This window comes from Xyrauchen texanus, chromosome 28 (genome assembly GCF_025860055.1).
Source record: "Xyrauchen texanus isolate HMW12.3.18 chromosome 28, RBS_HiC_50CHRs, whole genome shotgun sequence".
In the NCBI taxonomy this organism is placed as follows: Eukaryota; Metazoa; Chordata; class Actinopteri; order Cypriniformes; family Catostomidae; genus Xyrauchen; species Xyrauchen texanus.
In genome coordinates, this window is record NC_068303.1 from 19624952 (window position 1) to 19645229 (window position 20278).

A 20278-nucleotide genomic window follows, 5' to 3' on the forward strand; every position below is an offset into this window, starting at 1 on the left:
CTAGTTTCATTAATTGCATGCTGGGTTTGCCAACTAAATGTAGGTAATTCTAATGGGTTCACATACTTTTTCTTGCAACTGTATGTTTGAGATGTGTAAATAGTAAACACTGTATAATTGTTGATGAATGAGTAGTAGAGCTGAATACTGTATCTCTGCTTGTTGTAGGTCTTTATTAAATTCCTGGAGCAGCTCAGCACCAAGACTGATGGAGACATTGACACTTCTCAGTAAGTTTTTTGCCAAAACATGAATATTTGTGTATATGTAATGTTTAGAATGAATGTGTTTATATTTATTTATGTGTTTATGTTTATTTGTGTCTCTCAGTTTGTCGGTGGATTTGGCTTCACCTGATTTATTTAGAAGCATCAATGAAGACTTTAGTTCAAAACCTGTAAGGCCATTCTTCACCTCTCCTCACAATCTCCACCTTTATGTTCCATCTCTTCTCTCTCTCTCTCTCTCTCTCTCTCTCTCTCTCTCTCTCTCTCTCTCTTCACAGCAGTAACACACTTTAAAGCTGAAGTAAGATTTTCAATGAAAATGAATTATAGTTGCGGCCTAGCAGTTGGCACATTAAGCTGTTGTGCTCGCATGAAAGACGTGGGTTTGAAGCCTGCTCGCATCGTGTACTAAGTACGTTTCCCTCTTCTCGCCATTGCTTCATGTCAATTGTCCATTCTCACTGTCAATAAAACAAAAATGAGTAAACCACAGTATGTGTGGGCCAGTTATCACAGTATGTAGCCAAATACGTGGTATTTTATTCACAGTACAGTAAACTGCAGAGGAGAATGTCAATGTATGCGACAGGATATTTCAGTACGGAGAATAGGAAGTGAGTGGAGATAAATTCTGCCCTCACACTGCCCTGATGTTCAGTTCCTCACTTATTTTAAACGATTAGTCAGACATTCTGACTAAAATCTAAATAGCACTTAATTTATGTGTATTAGAACCACAAAGTGTCACAGTTTTACTGAAACCTAAAAACCTAAGAGATAAGAAAAGTTGATGAGATGGAGATAGAGAAACCAGGTAACAAGGCTCTGTGTTTGAAATTATGAAAACTAAACAGCACCTTGATGATTGAAAATATTCAGTGACCTCAAATAAGTCACACTGTTAGAGCATATATTTGTGATTTATTAGTTCTAAAGAACCCTTTTCTTAAGAAAACATTCTATTTCCGTTATGGATGTGTTTGTCACTGTTTCCATCTGCAACATAGCAAACATTCAAACTTCACACGCAGGAGTCATGTGTTGTAAAAAACAGACAAATTTCTCTTCAGCACAATGCAGGCGCTCACATGGGGTTTCCCCTAGCCTGCAATGGAAGAGCTTCAGGTTTCCCCTCTGTCTCTCTTGCAGTCTCTGTTTTACTCTCTCTATCTCAAAGCCTGGTTTATAGTTCAGTAGTTTTCAAGTAGAGGCACAAACATACCTTATCATGTCTATAATCTTTGCCTCACACACAGTATCTCACAAAAGTGAGGACACCACTCACATTTTTGTAAATATTTGATTATATCTTTTCATGTGACAACACTGAAGAAATGACACTTTGCTACAATGTAAAGTAGTGAGTGTACAGCTTGTATAACAGTGTAAATTTGCTGTCCCCTCAAAATAATTCAACACACAGCCATTAATGTCTAAACCTCTGGCAACAAAAGTGAGTACACCCCTAAGTGACAATGTCCAAATTGGGCCCAATTAGCCAATTTCCCTCCCCGGTGTCATGTGACTTGTTAGTGTTACAAGGTCTCAGGTGTGAATGGGGAGCAGGTGTGTTAAATTTGGTGTCATCGCTCTCACACTCCCTCATACTGGTCACTGGAAGTTCAACATGGCATCTCATGGCAAAGAACTCTCTGAGGATCTAAAAAAAAAGAATTGTTGCTCTACATAAAGATGGCCTAGGCTATATGAAGATTGCCAAGACCCTGACACTGGTTCCAATCAGAACAGGCCTCGCCATGGTCGACCAAAGTTGAGTGCATGTGCTCAGCATCATATCTATCTAGAGGTTGTCTTTGGAAATAGACGTATGTGTGCTGCCAGCATTGCTGCAGAGGTTGAAGGGGTGGGGGGTCAGCCTGTCACGCAGCACACTGCATCAAATTGGTCTGCATGGCTGTCGTCCCAGAAGGAAGCCCCTTCTAAAGATGATGCACAAGAAAGCCTGCAAACAGTTAGCTGAAGACAAGCAGACTAAGGACATGGATTACTGGAACCATGTCCTGTGGTCTGATGAGACCAAGATAAACATATTTGGTTCAGATGGTGTCAAGCGTGTTTGGCAGAAACCAGGTGAGGAGTACAAAGACAAGTGTGTCTTGCCTACAGTCAAGCATGGTGGTGGGAGTGTCATGGTCTGGGGCTGCATGAGTGCTGCCGGCACTGGGGAGCTACAGTTCATTGAGGGAACCATGAATGCCAACATGTACAGTGACATGCTGAAGCAGAGCATGATACCCTGCCTTCAGAGACTGGGCTGCAGGGCAGTATTCCAGCATGATGACGACCCCAAACACACCTCCAAGACGACCACTGCCTTGCTAAAGAAGCTGAGGGTGAAGGTGATGGACTGGCCAAGCATGTCTCCAGACCTAAACCCTCAAACGGAAGGTGGAGGAGCACAAGGTCTCTAACATCCACCAGCTCTGTGATGTCATCATGGAGGAGTAGAAGAGGACTCCAGTGGCAACCTGTGAAGCTCTGGTGAACTCCATGCCCAAGAGGGTTAAAGCAGTGCTGGAAAATAATGGTGGCCACAAAATATTGACACTTTGGGCCCAATTTGGACATTTTCACTTAGGAGTGTACTCACTTTTGTTGCCAGAGGTTTAAACATTAATGGCTGTGTGTTGATTTATTTCGAGGGGACAGCAAATTTACACTGTTATACAAGCTGTACACTCACTACTTTACATTGTTGCAAAGTGTCATTTCTTCAGTGTTGTCACATGAAAAGATATAATCAAATATTTACAAAAATGTGAGTGGTGTCCTCACTTTTGTGAGATACTGTAAATACTCCTCCCACCCTTTCAGATTAGTTTAAATTATATGTATTCTTTTTAGGTCTGTCAGTTATATGTGTTAGTTTAGAGTAATTATATAAAATAAAAATGATACTTTATGAAATTAACACTATTAATCATGCCAAATGCCTGTATGTAAATTCCATAATAAGAAATGTTCCTGCCATTGGAGCAATGTAAGCTTACAGTTGGAGGCAGTCAGCAGAGGATACAGCTGGATGGAGTGCAACTGAATGAAATATTACACTAGGGTCTTGAGACACGTTTTTTAAAGTTTAAATGTGTATAAGTCTGGGTGTGTACATAGACTAACAATAAAAAGGTAGTGCAGACGAAATGGGACTACTCGCTCTGTGAATTGCTTCTTATTGCATCTTATGCCCCTTTTCCACCTACTATTACGATGCGTCTCAGGTGATCCGATCACTTGTGGTCAGGTGAGGCACATCAATGTTTACGCCTGGTCGTTTAAATATGTCTCCTGTTATCACTTGTGTTCGGATTTGGAGGGGAGGGTCTCTGTTTCATGACGACATGCATCAGTCAATGTGTTACTGCATGATATTAAAGCACAACCAAGTCAGAAAAGACAAAGAAAGTGCGCAAAAAAAATGGCGCACTCTTTCTCCCAGATGCGGTGTAGGCACAAATGCAACATGTCAAGCAGAATTATCCATTATTTTAGTGCATTACCTGTATTAAAGGAGTATCAGGTGCTTGCCATATGTGTTGATATCAAACACTAAAGAAGATCCACGAAGCTCTCATGATTGTGTAGTATCTGCTTTTTATGTTTGTATCGGCAGCAGGACACATTCGGGACGGATTGGCGTTTCCATGTTAAATGCAATGTGGATATGCCTTTTTGACCACATTTGTTTGTGGTTTCTGTTATCCTATCACAAACCCCGTTTAGACCTGTATTTTGGGCTGACCACATATGATTGGATCACCTGAACCGCATCTTAATACTAGGTGGAAACGGAGCCTTTGTCAATCTTAGACAGATTAACAATTTACATTGCAAAATGGATTGCTGTGAACTAGGGCTGAGTATTGACACAGTTTCCTGATTCGATTCAATCCCGATTCATAAGCTCTCGATTCGAGTCTGAGTTGATATCGATTCATATGCGTTTATTTTAATTATAATGTCCCTTTTACTTACATATGAAATAAATTATCTCCCAGCTAATTATGTTAATTATACAGAGGACCTTCTAACTAGGTACATTACGAAAATATTAATTTTACTAATTATATTAATTTTACTAATTATATTTTATATAATTATTTTTCATAATTTTGATCATTTACAACCAATTTACAACCATGTCTACATTCAATAAATAAGATATTATTTTTGTTACATGTTTATTGTTTAATTGCATAATTTTTAGTATTTACATTGATTTGTTGAAAACGTTCTAAAATCGTGTCTGTCGCTTTAAAAAAAACAGCATTTCTGTAATGAGAGAACTACACAATCATTGGTGAATGAAATGTAAACATTTACCATCCGGTTGTCAAATATCTACATTTTAGCCACATAGCACATTGGTTGGAAAGTTGGCAAATGTGATTGATTTCCTCTCATTGTAATGGAGGGTTGTGCATTGAGTAAAAGATCGATCTTGGGATTTAAGAATCAATATCGAGATCGTTCAAATAAAGATCGCAATACATAAAAAAAATAGTTTTTTTTACCACCCCTACTGTGAACTGTAGGCTATTGATGCACTGTGATATTCATTGATGTGGAAATAAAACAAACAGTGTATTGACTTCTAAAGCCACTATTCCAGCTATTCAACACATCATGTAATTAATTTGCTTTAAAAAAAAAAAAACATTTTTTGCGATTGACAGCTCTAGTTCTTTGTACCTACATAAACTTGTGTTTTGACACATCCAGGAGCAGCGTCTCCTCATCATCCTCAGTAACTGTCAGTACCTGGAGAGACACACATTCCTAAACCTGGCTGAACACCTGGAGAAGAATGGCTTCACCACAGCAGAGAAGATCATCAGGGTACAAACACGTACACACTTCCCTTTTCCTGTTTACTCCAGTCTACAGTTTCCTTTTCACTTTTCTTAGTGATAACAGGTGTGTTTCCATGTGTGGTCATTTTTGTTTTGTTTTATTGATGTGAGAATGACTCACACAAATTGAGGAGAAGCTCTGGGGTTTTTCACAGTTGAAGTAGAGCACACTCACTTGAGGTGGCTTTTGCACCCTGAAGTGGAGAGGTTGAAAGACCTTACTAAATGTTATGGTTGGCCTTTCCAGTAAATGCAGATGGTTATTGGTGCAGATCATAGTGAATTAGTGAGTCTGTGTGTTGAGCTTTAAGGAAATGGTTAATTTAGATAAATATAACATGACATTGTAACAGATTTTGACATTAGTTCACACTTCTAGTCATCATGAGCATTACGTAGTTCTTGTGAAATGAGAATTATTATAGCACCTTTCAGGGATATCTAATCTAACATATCTAACTCTGAAGAAGAACTTAATTACTCCTTGGATAACCTTTGTGCATAATCACAAAGTGACATTATCTTGTAAATTCATATTAAAGAATGGCAAGTGGTGATCGTGCATCATAGTATTTCTAGTATATTCCAAAGTGATGCTTGAGTATGATGCTTAAGTACATGCAATGACTAATTAAGCAAGCATTGCTGTTAGTATTGCTCATATTTAGGGTAAGGGATTTGAACTAACCCATAATACATAGCACTCAATTTTGCCACTTAACTCATCCCGCACTGTTTATGCAGACATGAATGATGCATTCGTTTGTGTGGCTTGTTGAGGAGAGGTGTAGTATATATTTTTTAAGCAATTGAACCTTAGATTTGTGCCTGGCAGACAATAAAATAGGCCTAAAAAATTTTAAAGACTTGCATTGAAGGAAGGATCCGAGCCATATCTAGGGATGAGTGTACCACTGAGACTTGGGGATGACCTCTTTTGACTTGGACCACCGGTAAGCAACACCCTAGCTACCTCCCAGAATACCCTAGCAACCTTCTAGCAAAACATTATAAAAACACTCTGAACATCTTAGCAAATGAATAACAAAACTTACAACACTATACCGTAGCACTGTGAGTTTAGGGCAAGAACATAAACATAGTTAAAGTATAAACATTCTAGTTAAAGGTGTAGTTCACCTAAAAAATACAAATTCTCTCATCATTTACACCTTCTCATGCCATCCCAGATGTCTATGACTTTCTTTCTTCTGCAGAACACAAAAAAATATTTTTTAGAAGAATATTTCAGCTGTGTTGGTCCATACATTGCAAGTGAATGGTGACCAGAACTTTAAAGCTCTAAAAAGCACATAAAGGCAGCATAAAAGTAGGGCTGGGCGATAAAACAATATCAATATTTATCACAATAAAAAAACTCCACGATATCGACGATAAGCTTTTGAGTAATTTTAGATATTTAGCCTGTGTTCTACATCTAGACATGCGTGTTGCTAAAAATGCTAGCAGTTTGGCTTTCTTATCGTATGTTTCCACTGGCGCGTGATAAGTGAATGTGAGCGAGCGCTTTCAATTCCTTCCTATAGAAGCTGAGCGTCAAGCTCGCGAGGTGGATTGTAAAATTGACAGCAGCGCGGGGCAAGCGTTTCCCTAGCGTTTGGAGTAGCTTTGTGTGGGTTTCTTATGCGTCAGTGGAAATGCGGCCTCAGACTGTTTGAAGTTGCTATTGCCCCTGCAGATCGATTCCATTTTGACTGCAAGATATCATGACGACGGTTACGCCCTCTCATCGTCTCTAGTGAGCATCGTAACAGAACCATACCGGTTACATCATATCTGATCTTTCTGCGCTGTATTCTTGAATATTTTACTCTAGCACTTAAACTTCACTGATGCCTTGTCCCGGTCCGCACCTGCTTCCTCTTTTCCCCACATGTGAGTAAACATGAGGTGCGTGTTTCCAGAGCGCCTTTAGACCATAGTGTTTTTTCTTTCTAAATTTAGTTTTATTAATCAGCATGTTCCAAGCCTTTAATAATAAACAAATAGATTTCTGTTCTAATTTTGTGAAATTATTCAGACAATAATGAAAGACAAAACAGTTACTAGTTTGTAGCCTAGTCTTTCTCACTTTAATGAAAATAGAAAAGTGGTCCATTCAGACTTTTACATTTTCAAAGGTTTCTCTCTGGAGATACCCCTGAATCCCCATACAGTATCACAATGGCTTCTATACCTCCATACTTGGATATCTGTATGTAAAGATATATGAAAGGAAAAAGAAAAGAAAAACACACCCCTGTTAAAATGCCAGGTTTTTGTGATGTAAAAGGATGAGACAAAGATAAATCATGTCAGAAATTTTTCCACTTTTAATGTGACCTATAATGTGAACAATTCAATTGGAAAACAAACTGAAATATAGCTGCGAGCAGCGATGGCGGGCCCAAGCCGGTGGCACCGCCACCCCCGTGCCTTTAGGGTCGCTGTGCACGATGGGCAATAACGTAACCTCGCTTTGACCGTCGAGAAGACGTGTGCTGTAGAGCTCGCATCAGCGTGGGCTCTGCAAAAGTTCGCATGGAGGGCACATATCAACCACAAAGTATGTGTGAGCACCCTTCCGATACCTAAAATGAAAAATGAGACACCCTACGGTCTCATGGAGTTAATGGACACACGAAATAAGTACACAAGACTGAAAATTCATATGAAGTGTGCCATTTGAGACAGGGACAGTGCCTAGGACCGTGAACCACAATAGTCACATCTATGAGGTAATTCAAATGTAGAATAATTTTTGATGTCATAGGTCAATATCTTTTGCAGCACTTAAACGTGTTAATCCAGAAGGCCAGTATTTATCCGGAGGTGTCTGTTCAGGTTTATTAATGTAATTATAATTTACGCACTGCTGAAGTTTCATCGAGATCAGTTAATGTATGCAGAAGTTATAACACACTTCCTTGCTTTTATGCTGCCTTTATGTGCTTTTTGGAGCTTCAAAGTTCATTTGCAATGTGTTCCACATTCAAACCAAAATATTTGACTTTCTGTTGGTCTGTTTGTTCACTTGAGACATAAGAGGGTGATTTAAAAGCATTTTGAAAGTGACACACTCCCTTCTGCCAGTTGGTGGCGCTATAACTTTGTCTCACAATAGTCATATCCATGTGACACACTGCTGAAGTTTCATCGAGATCAGTTAATGTATGCAGAAGTTATAACACACTTCCTTGCTTTTATGCTGCCTTTATGTGCTTTTTGGAGCTTCAAAGTTCATTTGCAATGTGTTCCACATTCAAACCAAAATATCTGACTTTCTGTTGGTCTGTTTGTTCACTTGAGACATAAGAGGGTGATTTAAAAGCATTTTGAAAGTGACACACTCCCTTCTGCCAGTTGGTGGCGCTATAACTTTGACTCACAGTAGTCACATCCATGCGACCGGCCTCTTCCCGCAAAACACACTGCTGAAGTTTCATCGAGATCAGTTAATGTATGCAGAAGTTATAACACACTCCCTTCTTTTATGTTACTTTTGATGTGCTTTTGGAGCTTCAAAGTTAATTTGAAATGTGTTCCACATTCAAACCAAAATATCTGATTTTCTGTTGGTCTGTTTGTTCACTTGAGACATAAGAGGGTGATTTCAAAGCATTTTGAAAGTGACACACTTCCTTCTGCCAGTTGGTGGCGCTATAACTTTGACTCACAGTAGTCACATCCATGCGACCGGCCTCTTCCCGCAAAACACACTGCTGAAGTTTCATCGAGATCAGTTAATGTATGCAGAAGTTATAACACACTCCCTTCTTTTATGTTACTTTTGATGTGCTTTTGGAGCTTCAAAGTTAATTTGAAATGTGTTCCACATTCAAACCAAAATATCTGACTTTCTGTTGGTCTGAGCTAATGACTGTAAATTAGAAAGTTGTTCGGCCCGACGAGATCTAGAAGTGTTCCGAAGTTTCATATTATTACATGCAAGCATGTTTGATATATGGACAAGTGTTTGAATCCCATTCCAGGTGTCGCTGTCGAGCCCCCTGCCACGCCCGGGTACCAGATTCAGCCCGGCCCTGATGGCCGCGGGTTCTGACCTGTGTGCAAAGTTTCAAGAGTTTTCGAGCATGTTAAGGGCCCCAAAAGTCCCAGAATTTAAAATCTAAACCCAACAGAGAACCCCCCCCCCTCCTCACACACACACACACAAAAAAAAATTTGGCAGGCCCATTCTGTCTGTCAGACAGAGAGACACTGAGAGAAAAAACACAGAAAGGGAGGAGGAGGGGTCACTCAGAAAGAGAAAAATTTTAAGAAATCCACATTCAAACCACAATATCTGACTTTCTGTTGGTCGGAGCTAATGACTGTAAATTAGAAAGTTGTTCGGCTTGACGAGAACAATATACACGCCGAGTTTTGTAACTGTAGATAGAACTAACTAAGTTATAACACACTTTATGTGTCCATTTTTAGTCCTAAATCAATTTCCTCGCCACGGCCAAACCGTTCGAGATATCAAAAATCCGTCCGAATGTAGCATCCTCAATGTCTTGACTTCATGCCGACCGAGTTTGGTGGCGATTGATTCATTCTCTAGGAGGAAAATATATATTTCCAGAGCACGTGTTTCCAAACAACCCATAATAGACGACTTCCTGTTGGGCTGGCGTAAAACTTAGAGCACGAAAGTTGTTCGGCCCGACGAGATCTACAAGTGTACCGAGTTTCATATCATTACATGCAAGCATGTTTGATATACGGACAAGTGTTCGAATCCCATTCCAGGGGGCGCTGTCGAGCCCCCCTGCCACGCCCGGGTACCATCTTCGGCCCGGCCCTGATGGCCGCGGGTTCCGACCCGTGTGCAAAGTTTCAAGAGTTTTCGAGCACGTTAAGGGCCCCAAAACCTTGAAAAACAAAAATAAAAGCATTCTCATTCAACAGCCAAATCACCCCCCTCCCCCCAGACACAGAGAGACGTAGGGTCAGTGAGAGAGACAGAGAAAATTCTCCAAATCATCCACATTCAAACCAAAATATCTGACTTTCTGTTGGTCTGAGCTAATGACTGTAAATTAGAAAGTTGTCCGGCTCGATGAGAACAATAAAAATCTTGAGTTTTGTGACTGTGGGTCAAAGTGTAAAGCAACCCCCCCACTTTTGTCAAAAGGTGGCGCTACTGAGCCCCTGCACCACGCCCGTTTCTGAAACTTTGCACATGTGTACTGGCTAATAAATGTGATGTGTCTGTCGAGTTTCATGCAATTTCAAGTATGCTAAGAGTCTCAAAAGCATCAAAAAGAATATTCAACTTTGAAGCGCTGTCGCGGCTACAGTATCGAAGATATCAATAATCCTTTCACATGTCTACATCTGCCGTGTGTTTACATTATACACCTAAAGTTTTAAGTAAATCGGGTAAAAATAAGTGGGTGATTTCAAAGCATTTTGAAAGTGACACACTTCCTTCTGCCAGTTGGTGGCGCTATAACTTTGACTGACAATAGTCACATCCATGCGAGCTTTCCACGCTCACGCTGCGGTTTCATGGAGATCAATTAATGTATGCAGAAGTTATAACACACTTCCTGTTTCTCTTTTACGCCATCATTTCGTTTCCTCGCCACGGCCAAACCGTTCGAGATATCAAAAATCTGCCGGCAATTTTTCATGCTCAATGTCTTGACATCATGCTGACCGAGTTTGGTGGCGATTGGTGGAATTCTCTGGGAGGAGTATTCCAAATTCCATTGCGTGCGTTTTCAAACAACCCTAAATAGACGGTTTGCTGTTGGCCTGGGGTAAAAAGTAAAAGTATGAAGGATATATGAAACGATGAGATCTATACGTGCATCGAAGTTTCATATTATTACATGCAAGCGTGTTTGAGTTATAGACCAAGTTTTCGGACCCTGTTCCAGGGGGCGCTGTCGAGCCCCTGCCACGCCCGGTACCAGCTTCAGCCCGGCCCTGACAGCCGCGGGTTCTGAACCGTGTGCAAAGTTTCAAGAGTTTTTGAGCACGTTAAGAGCCCCAAAAGTGCCCCAATAGTCGTAAAAAAAATAATAATAATAATAATAATAATCCTAACGAAAACAATAGGGTCCTACGCACTTTGTGCTTGGGCCCTAAATATTCGTGGGGGAAAATTTTTATTAAAAAACTTACAATAAACTGGTTGCATAAGTGTGCACACCCTCTTATAACTGGGGATGTGGCTGTGTTCAGAATTAACCAATCACATTCAAACTATTGTGTTTGATAGAAGTCATTACACACCTGCCATCATTTAAAGTGACTCTGATTAATCACAAATAAAGTTCAGCTGTTCTAGTAGGATTTTCCTGACATTTTCTTAGTTGCTTCTCAGAGCAAAATCTATTTTCTGCAGAGAGCTTCCAAAGCATCAGAGGGATCTCATTGTTGAAAGATATCAGTCAGGAGAAGAGTACAAAAGAATTTCCAAAGTGTTAGATATACCATGGAACACAGTGAAGACAGTCATCATCAAGTGGAGAAAATATGGCACAACAGAGACATTACCAAGAACTGGACGTCCCTCCAAAATGTATGAAAAGACGAGAAGAAAACTGGTCAGGGAGGCTTCCAAGAGGCCTACAGCAACATTAAAGGAACTGCAGGAATTTCTGGCAAGTACTGGCTGTATGCTACATGTGAACAATCTCCTGTATTCTTCATATGAATGGGCTATGGGGTAGGGTGGCAAGTCGGAAGCCTTTTCTTACAAAGAAAAACATCCAAGCCCGGCTGAAGTTTGCAAAAACAAACATCTCTCCCAAAAGCATGTGGGAAAATGGGTTATGGTCTGATGAAACCAAGGTTGAACTTTTTGGCCATAATTCCAAAAGGTATGTTTGGCGCAAAAACAACAATGCACATCACCCAAAGAACACCATACCCACAGTGAAGCATGGTGATGGCAGCATCATGCTTTGGGGCTGTTTTTCTTCAGCTGGAACCGGGGTACTTTGTCAGGGTGTAGGGAATTATGAAAAGTTACAAATACCAGGCAATTTTGGCACAAAACCTTCAGGCGTCCGTTAGAAAGCTGAAGATGAAGTTCACCTTTCAGCACGACAACGACCCAAAGCACACATCCAAATCCACAAAAGTATGGCTTCACTAGAAGAAGATTAACGTTTTGGCATGGCCCAGCCAGAGCCCAGACCTGAATCCAATTGAACATCTGTGGGGTGACCTGAAGAGGGCTGTGCACAGGAGATGTCCTCGCAATCTGACAGATTTGGAGCGCTTTTGCAAAGAAGAGTGGTCAAATATTGCCACGTCAAGATGTCCCATGCTAATAGACTCTTACCCAAAAAGACAGTGCTGTAATAAAATCAAAAGGTGCTTCAACAAAGTATTAGTTTAAGGGTATGCACACTTATGCAACCAGGTTATTGTGATTTTATTTTTATTTTTTTCCTCAAAGATTTCAGTTTGTTTTTCAATTGAATTGTTCACGTTATAGGTCACATTAAAGGTAAATAAAGTTCTGACATGATTTTATCATCTTTTCACATTCTTATCATTCTTTTACATCACAAGAACCTGGCATTTTAACAGGGGTGTGTAGACTTTTTATATCCACTGTGTGTGTATATATATATATATATATATATACCTTCATTATGAGCAATGTGCAAAAGTGATTGAATATCGTGATACATATTGATATGGAATGATATGAAAAAGAATATCGTGATAATATTTTTTGCCATATCGCCCAGCCCTACATAAAAGTAATCCATTAGATTCCAGTGGTCTGATAATCAATGTCTTCTGAAGCGATCTAATTGGTTTTGGGTGATAAACAGACAAAAATATAACTACTTTTTCACTGTACATCTTGCCATTGCAGTCTCAAGGCACTATTATGATTTCTGGCTTGTTTACACTTCCTAGCACTTGATGCATGTGCAGAGTGCTAGATGGCACTAGGAAGTGTAATCAAGCTTGAAATCATGATTTCCAAGGAGGATGCTGATGTTTTGTGAAAAAGGAGTTCCGTTTTTTTTCTGTTCTCATCCAATGACATCGGATCGCTTCAGAAGACATGGATTGAAAAACTGGATCTCATATGGATTAATTTTATGCTGCTTTTATGTGCTTTTTGGAGCTTCAAAGTTCACTTCATTGTGTGGACCTACAGAACTGAAATATTCTTCCAAAAATCTTGGTTTGTGTTCTGCAGAAAAAATTTATGAAGAAAGTCATACACATTGAGATGGCTTGCGGGTGTGAAAATAATGAGAGAATTGTCATTTTTGGGTGAACTATCCCTTTAAAATTGTTTATAGTTTGCAATAATGTTCAGGCCAATTCTCAGAGAGGTTTGTCACTCATTTGTCTGGACACATGTCCCTCTTTGGTGTTATATATGTTAAATAGATATGTTCATCGTTCCCCTTTTGAGATGGTGATTTCCATTTTGGTTTTTGAGGACTTTTTTTTTTTTTTTTACTATCAGAATGGTGGACATACATGAGTGAACTCTACTCATTCTGCAAGGAGTGTATGATTATACAGGTCTGATGTTAATGGATTCCTAAATTAATATACATTCTTGTGATTAGACTGAACACGTGTTGTTTTTTTCTTTCAGGTGAGCATAGAGGCAGTGAGACAGCTGGACGAACATCTGTTTGAGACGTACATCGAGAAGAAATCGGACCCTATTGTCGGCTCTCTGGAGCCGGGCATCTATGCTGGTTACTTTGACTGGAAGGACTGTGTACCACCTACAGGTATCACACACCTGAATCATGTTATCTGGCGAAATGCAGAAAATATAGTGAGAATTTCTAGAATGCATCGCCCTCTTGAATGTTGGAAAAACATCACCATAAAGACAGTACTATTAGAGGAAGACTAGTACTTGCCTTGATTCTACAGTTTCAGTCTCCCCTCGTTGTCTTTATGTAACATGTCACAGTTTCAGTCATGGTTGTGTGTGTGTGTGTACTTATAGAGAGAGAGAGAGAGAGAGAGAGTGAGAGAGTGTGAGTGAGTGAGCGAGCCTGTGTGGTGCATATTTGACTAAAATCCATTGGTTTTGTGAATCATTTGTGTATTTGCAAGAACAGTTCATACATCTCAGACTTTTCTGCTGAAAACGACTCGTCTTCACTACTGCTCATATTTCGATCCCAATATGAATAATTAGTATAAACCAGTTAGAATGATCATCTTGTTTAGCTCCAAAATACACCAACACCTCAATGGACATGAAAAATTATTGTTTCCATATCATCTATCTCTTTGACTTAATTATGCCATAGAGTGCATAGTATGACAAAAGTGAAAATATCTTTTTACAGTTAAAACAGTTCATCATTTTATAGTTAATCAATAAGTATTCTTTAATTACTTTCTAATAAGTCATGTTATTGCTTAACTAGGCAGTGCATGCTATTTTGATGACTAAAGTGACTAAAAATGTGGGTGTTACATGCTTTATGAAATCTGCTGGTGGTGAAATATATACCTCAGCCATGGATATTAATAATTTTAAAGAATTCTATCTTGATCTCTATAGTTCCATGTCTTCGTCTACTGATTATAAAACTTCCATTATAACTTCCTAAACTGATGTCTGAGCAAAAAAAGTCTATTGATTCTGAGACAACCTTGGACGAGCTTGGCAATGTAATTAAGGCCTGGGGCCAGACGGCTTTGCAACTTTTTTAGATCTTATGCTATAGAACTGGCTCCACTTTTGTAAGAAGTTCAAACGGAATCATTAAAGAATAGAAAGCTTCTGCCAAACATGACACAAGCCCGGATTAGTCTGATTCTTAAAAAGTACAAAGATCCAAGCTAGTGTAAGAGTTACCGCCCAATTTCCCTAATCCAGCTAGATGTTATTGTCAAAAAACAATTGTAACCGATTAAGTAAAGTTATGACATCTCATACATGGGTGGGCTTTAATCGGGGTTGTAGCTCTTCTAGGTCAGTGGTGAATGAGCAGACTCTGGTCGCTGCCATCTCACTTGACGTCGAAAAGGCGTTTGATATGGTAGAATGGGATTATCTTTTTAAGATTTTGGAAATGTAATCGAGAATGGATTAAATTACTTTATAGACACCTGGTAGCGGCGGTACAATCAAATGGATTAATTTCAAATTATTTTACTCTGGATAGGGGCCCTCTTTTCCATTATTGTTCTGCTTGCCCTGGAACAATTAGCAGCCGTGATAAGAAAGAGGGGATGATTTTCCAGGGATATATATATATATAGTATCTCACAAAAGTGAGTACACCCCTCACATTTTTGTAAATATTTGATTATATCTTTTCATGTGACAACACTGAAGAAATGACACTTTGCTACAATGTAAAGTAGTGAGTGTACAGCTTGTATAACAGTGTACATTTGCTGTCCCCTCAAAATAACTCAACACACAGCCATTAATGTCTAAACCACTTGCAACAGAAGTGAGTACACCCCTAAGTAAAAATGTCCAAATTGGGCCCAGTTAGCCATTTTCCCTCCCCGGTGTCATGTGACTCGTTAGTGTTACAAGGTCTCAGGTGTGAATGGGGAGCAGGTGTGTTAAATTTGGGGTCATTGCTCTCACACTCCCTCATACTGGTCGCTGGAAGTTCAACATGGCACATCATGGTAAAGAACTCTCTGAGGATCTAAAAAAAAGAATTGTTGCTCTACATAAAGATGGCCTAGGCTATAAGAAGATTGCCAAGACCCTGACACTGAGCTGCAGCACGGTGGCCAAGACCATACAGCGGTTTAACCATACAGGTTCCACTCAGATCAGGCCTCGCCATGGTCGACCAAAGAAGTTGAGTGCACGTGCTCAGCGTCATATCCAGAGGTTGTCTTTGGGAAATAGACGTATGAGTGCTGCCAGCATTGCTGCAGAGGTTGAAGGGGAGGTGGTCAGCCTGTCAGTGCTCAGACCATACGCCGCACACTGCATCAAATTGGTCTGCATGGCTGTCGTCCCAGAAGGAAGCCTCTTCTAAAGATGATGCACAAGAAAACCCGCAAACAGTTAGCTGAAGACAAGCAGACTAAGGACATGGATTACTGGAACCATGTCCTGTGGTCTGATGAGACCAAGATAAACTTATTTGGTTCAGATGGTGTCAAGCGTGTTTGGCAGAAACCAGGTGAGGAGTACAAAGACAAGTGTGTCTTGCCTACAGTCAAGCATGGTGGTGGGAGTGCCATGGTCTGGGGCTGCATGAGTGCTGCCGGCACTGGGGAGCTACAGTTCATTGAGGGAACCATGAATGCCAACATGTACAGTGACATATTGAAGCAGAGCATGATCCCCTCCCTTCAGAGACTGGGCTGCAGGGCAGTATTCCAGCATGATAACGACCCCAAATCACCTCCAAGACGACCACTGGCTTGCTAAAGAAGCTGAGGGTGAAGGTGATGGACTGGCCAAGCATGTCTCCAGACCTAAACCCTATTGAGCATCTGTGGGGTATCCTCAAACGGAAGGTGGAGGAGCACAAGGTCTCTAACATCCACCAGCTCTGTGATGTCATCATGGAGGAGTGGAAGAGGACTCCAGTGGCATCCCGTGAAGCTCTGGTTAACTCCATGCCCAAGAGGGTTAAAGCAGTGCTGGAAAATAATGGTGGCCACAAAATATTGACACTTTGGGCCCAATTTGGACATTTTTACTTAGGGGTGTACTCACTTTTGTTGCCAGAGGTTTAAACATTAATGGCTGTGTGTTGAATTATTTCGAGGGGACAGCAAATTTACACTGTTATACAAGCTGTACACTCACTACTTTACATTGTAGCAAAGTGTCATTTCTTCAGTGTTGTCACATGAAAAGATATAATCAAATATTTACAAAAATGTGAGTGGTGTACTCACTTTTGTGAGATACTGTGTGTGTGTATATATATATGTATATATATATATATATATATATATATATATATATATATATATATATATATATCTATATATATATAAAACATGCATTTAAAACTATACTTCTCTCTCCACTGCCCCTCCCCGAGAGCACTCCAAGAAGCCCATAAAGCTGCCCCATTTCCTATCAAATAAATTTAGGTGTAAACCCAGGAGTTAATTGGTCTAAATCTGAAGCTAAGCTGACAGCCAAAGGAGGTTTTTTTTTTGTATATATGTGTGACCTCAGGGATATTTGTTGAGGGTCAGGGTGGGGTTGGGGATTGGGAGGAGTAATGGGGGTGTTAAATGTTTATTCTGTGAATATATGTTTTGCTTTTCTTGTCAATTTTGTGAATCAATAAAAAGTGTTAACCACAAAAAACAGTACTAGGCTTAAAGTTTGATGTAGGTGATTTTTCCAAAATATCTTAGTTTAAAGTCAAGCAATTGCTTTTGCAATAAAGTGTATGAATGTGCAGGCAGTAAACTATAATCCCATCCTTGTGCTCCTTTATCAATGTCTGCTATTCAGCAAATAAATTAGGACCAATGTCTCAATGTAATTAATATTCATTAACCAAGCCACACCTAGCAAGTTTGTATACTTAGCTGCAAACAGAAAAAAAAATTTCTGAAGAGAGAAAACGTAAACACGAGAGTAATAGTTGTCTTTAACAAATATGTATTTTTAGAATTATAGTTTTCACAATGTTTTAGGCCTAGTGAACTTTTATGGCAAAAATGATAGAGTGACTAAATTTTTGGAGAGGTTAGTTTTAACACTTTCAAATTGTATCTGATATGAGTTGATCCTTGGCAACAAGGTATTTAAAATGGTGTCTCTGTCGCATACCTTTTAATGATCCTTAAAATGTACGGATATTAAGCTCTTCTCTTTCTCTCTGACTCAGGTGTGAGGAGTTATTTGAAGGAGGCTTTGGTCAGCATCATCTCTGTGCACGCTGAGGTAAGATGCACTAACCTTCAGTGACAATCAAACTCTGATGACAGGGTAATCTGATCTAACAGTGGCCCTGTTTCATCTTGAATACTACTTGCGCCTTCAAGGCTCCCTTTTCTATTCCAAAACCTGCCTTGAATCTTCTCTATTTCTTCGATATGACTCTGTTGATCTATTGATTGTTCTTTCAGGTTTTCACGGTGTCCAAGGAGCTCGTTCCTCGTGTTTTGGCAAAGATCAATGAGGCTGTAGCTGAAGAAATGAGTCGCCTGATGCAGTGTGTGTCCTCCTTCAGTAAAAATGGTGCTCTGCAGGTACAGGACACCCCTCACACAAATTCTTACCAGGACATTTTGCAATTGATCTTAAGGTGTTGAAATCCACACAATAATATTTCTCATGAATATTGCTTCCTGCAGGCACGTCTCGAAATCTGTGCGTTGCAAGACGCCTTAGAGCCTTACCTAACATCAGAGAGTCGGTAAGAATTGCACACATTCAACATTCATGTCATAATTAGGTCTGTCAATTGAATCGATCGAGATGTGTTTTTCTACATTTCAAACTATTCAACTTGACACAGCAATGCTGTATTTATGATGTAATGCAACAAAAGTGAGATGCTCCAGAAGCATCCGTCTGAGGCTTGTGTACATTGACACATCCTTAGACAAGTTTTTATTATAAATTTATCTCAGACAATATTGCCTTCTAAACTTTTTTAGTTGACACTTTTTCTATTGTCTTATCAGTGCTTTACTCATCTGCCACAATAATGTAATGCATTTTAATGTCATGCTTTTGAATGATCTAAATTAGAATATTTAAAATATACACGTTATTGATTTTTAAGGGAATGTCCAGGCAAATATTTATATATTGGATTTTTTGCAATTCATTTGATTAATTCATCGGCATATCATGTTTTTAATTCGATTAAATATTTTAATTGATCGACAGCCCTTGTCGCAATACAATGGTCACTAGCTTACATTTGCAGATTATAGAAAATGAGGACAGAAAAGAGTGTTAGTATTATAATTTGTGTCTATGTGATTGTTTGATGTTCTCTGATATCTGCATCTTTTATTTCTCAGCACTAGTTTTAAGCAGGCGATAGAAGCTCTTCCACAGCTGCAGAGTGGCGCTGACAAAAAGTGAGTTTAAACTCAAATTGTAAATTACATCAGATGTTTCAGTCACAGAAACACTGAACTGTTATACTTTAAGGGATAGTTTGCCCCAAAAATGACAAGGAGCACAAAAATTAAATGTTAGGCAGAATAACAGCCTCAGTCACCATTTAAAAAGATGCTTTTAAATTAAATGGTGACTGAGGCTGTTAGTCCTTATCATTCTGCCTAAAATTTCCTTTCCACTGAAGAAAGAAAGCCATATGGGTTTGGAACAACTTGAGGGGGTGTAAATAATGTTTTATTTTGGATGAACTATCCTTTTAAAATTAAAAAAGGTGGGTGGTGTTAAGCTGTATATCCAGTAGATAGCAAATATGTTCCACTTAGTTGAGTGGTGAAATATTAAACAAAAAGGATAAATAAGTTCAGGTATAATGATTTAATGAACATGAGATTCTGCAATGAATGAGAACCTTTACAGACATGTTGACTAAATTGTTGGGTAAACCTAAAAAGCAGTATTGAGAGAAATTGATGTTCGTTGACTCATAAAAATCTGATGTGATGGCCTGTATAATAACTCTCCCAATACATTTTCTCTCTTTCTCAGGCTCTTGGAGGAGCTACTGAATAAATTTAAGAGCAGCATGAAGTTACAGCTTAATTGCTTCAAGCCTGCCACTTTTCAGCCTGTAAAGAGATAGGCGTTCACAAAACCCATTATACACAATGCCTCTACAATGTAACACTAAGTGATCATTTCAGTTAACACAACAAAGTTAGTGCCAAACATGTAGTCTTTTTATACTTGCTAAATTATGCTTCTGTGTTTGCGTGAGTAGAGAGGATGTGGCAACCTGATTAAGAATGTTTAAAAATGTTGCTGGCACATTAATCTGATAAGTTAGGGCCTCTTTTTGTCCACCTCAGTGACTGAAATGCATTTTAAATAAATAAATCTATGTGCATTTACAAAAAGTGAGTTTTTTCTGCAAGCAGTTACCAGAGTAATTGCAAGGATTGTGTATATGCATGTGTGTATGAGAGAGTTAGAAATAGTGAGCGAGCGTATTGCTTTTGGAAAGATGAAGCTTTTGAGTTTTGAAATGACTCTTGTCAGTCGTCTTTGACAAAAAGAAACGTTTCTTGTAGAAGTATATTATGACCACACGCTGATGTGTGCACACC

General features: G+C 39.3%; 1 protein-coding gene across 1 annotated transcript in view; it reads left to right on the forward strand.

Moving 5' to 3' along the window:
- LOC127622092 (exocyst complex component 2-like) overlaps window positions 1-20067 on the forward strand; it is a 42806-nt gene extending 22739 nt beyond the window's left edge. Inside the window, exons 20-28 of the mRNA XM_052096022.1 lie at window positions 169-230; window positions 331-397; window positions 4968-5084; window positions 13695-13836; window positions 17905-17960; window positions 18146-18268; window positions 18374-18435; window positions 19052-19111; window positions 19701-20067. Coding sequence (XP_051951982.1) covers window positions 169-230; window positions 331-397; window positions 4968-5084; window positions 13695-13836; window positions 17905-17960; window positions 18146-18268; window positions 18374-18435; window positions 19052-19111; window positions 19701-19794 — 783 coding nt within the window. The 3' untranslated portion in view covers window positions 19795-20067. The remainder of the gene's footprint in view (window positions 1-168; window positions 231-330; window positions 398-4967; window positions 5085-13694; window positions 13837-17904; window positions 17961-18145; window positions 18269-18373; window positions 18436-19051; window positions 19112-19700) is intronic.
- The last annotated feature ends 211 nt before the right edge of the window (window positions 20068-20278 follow it).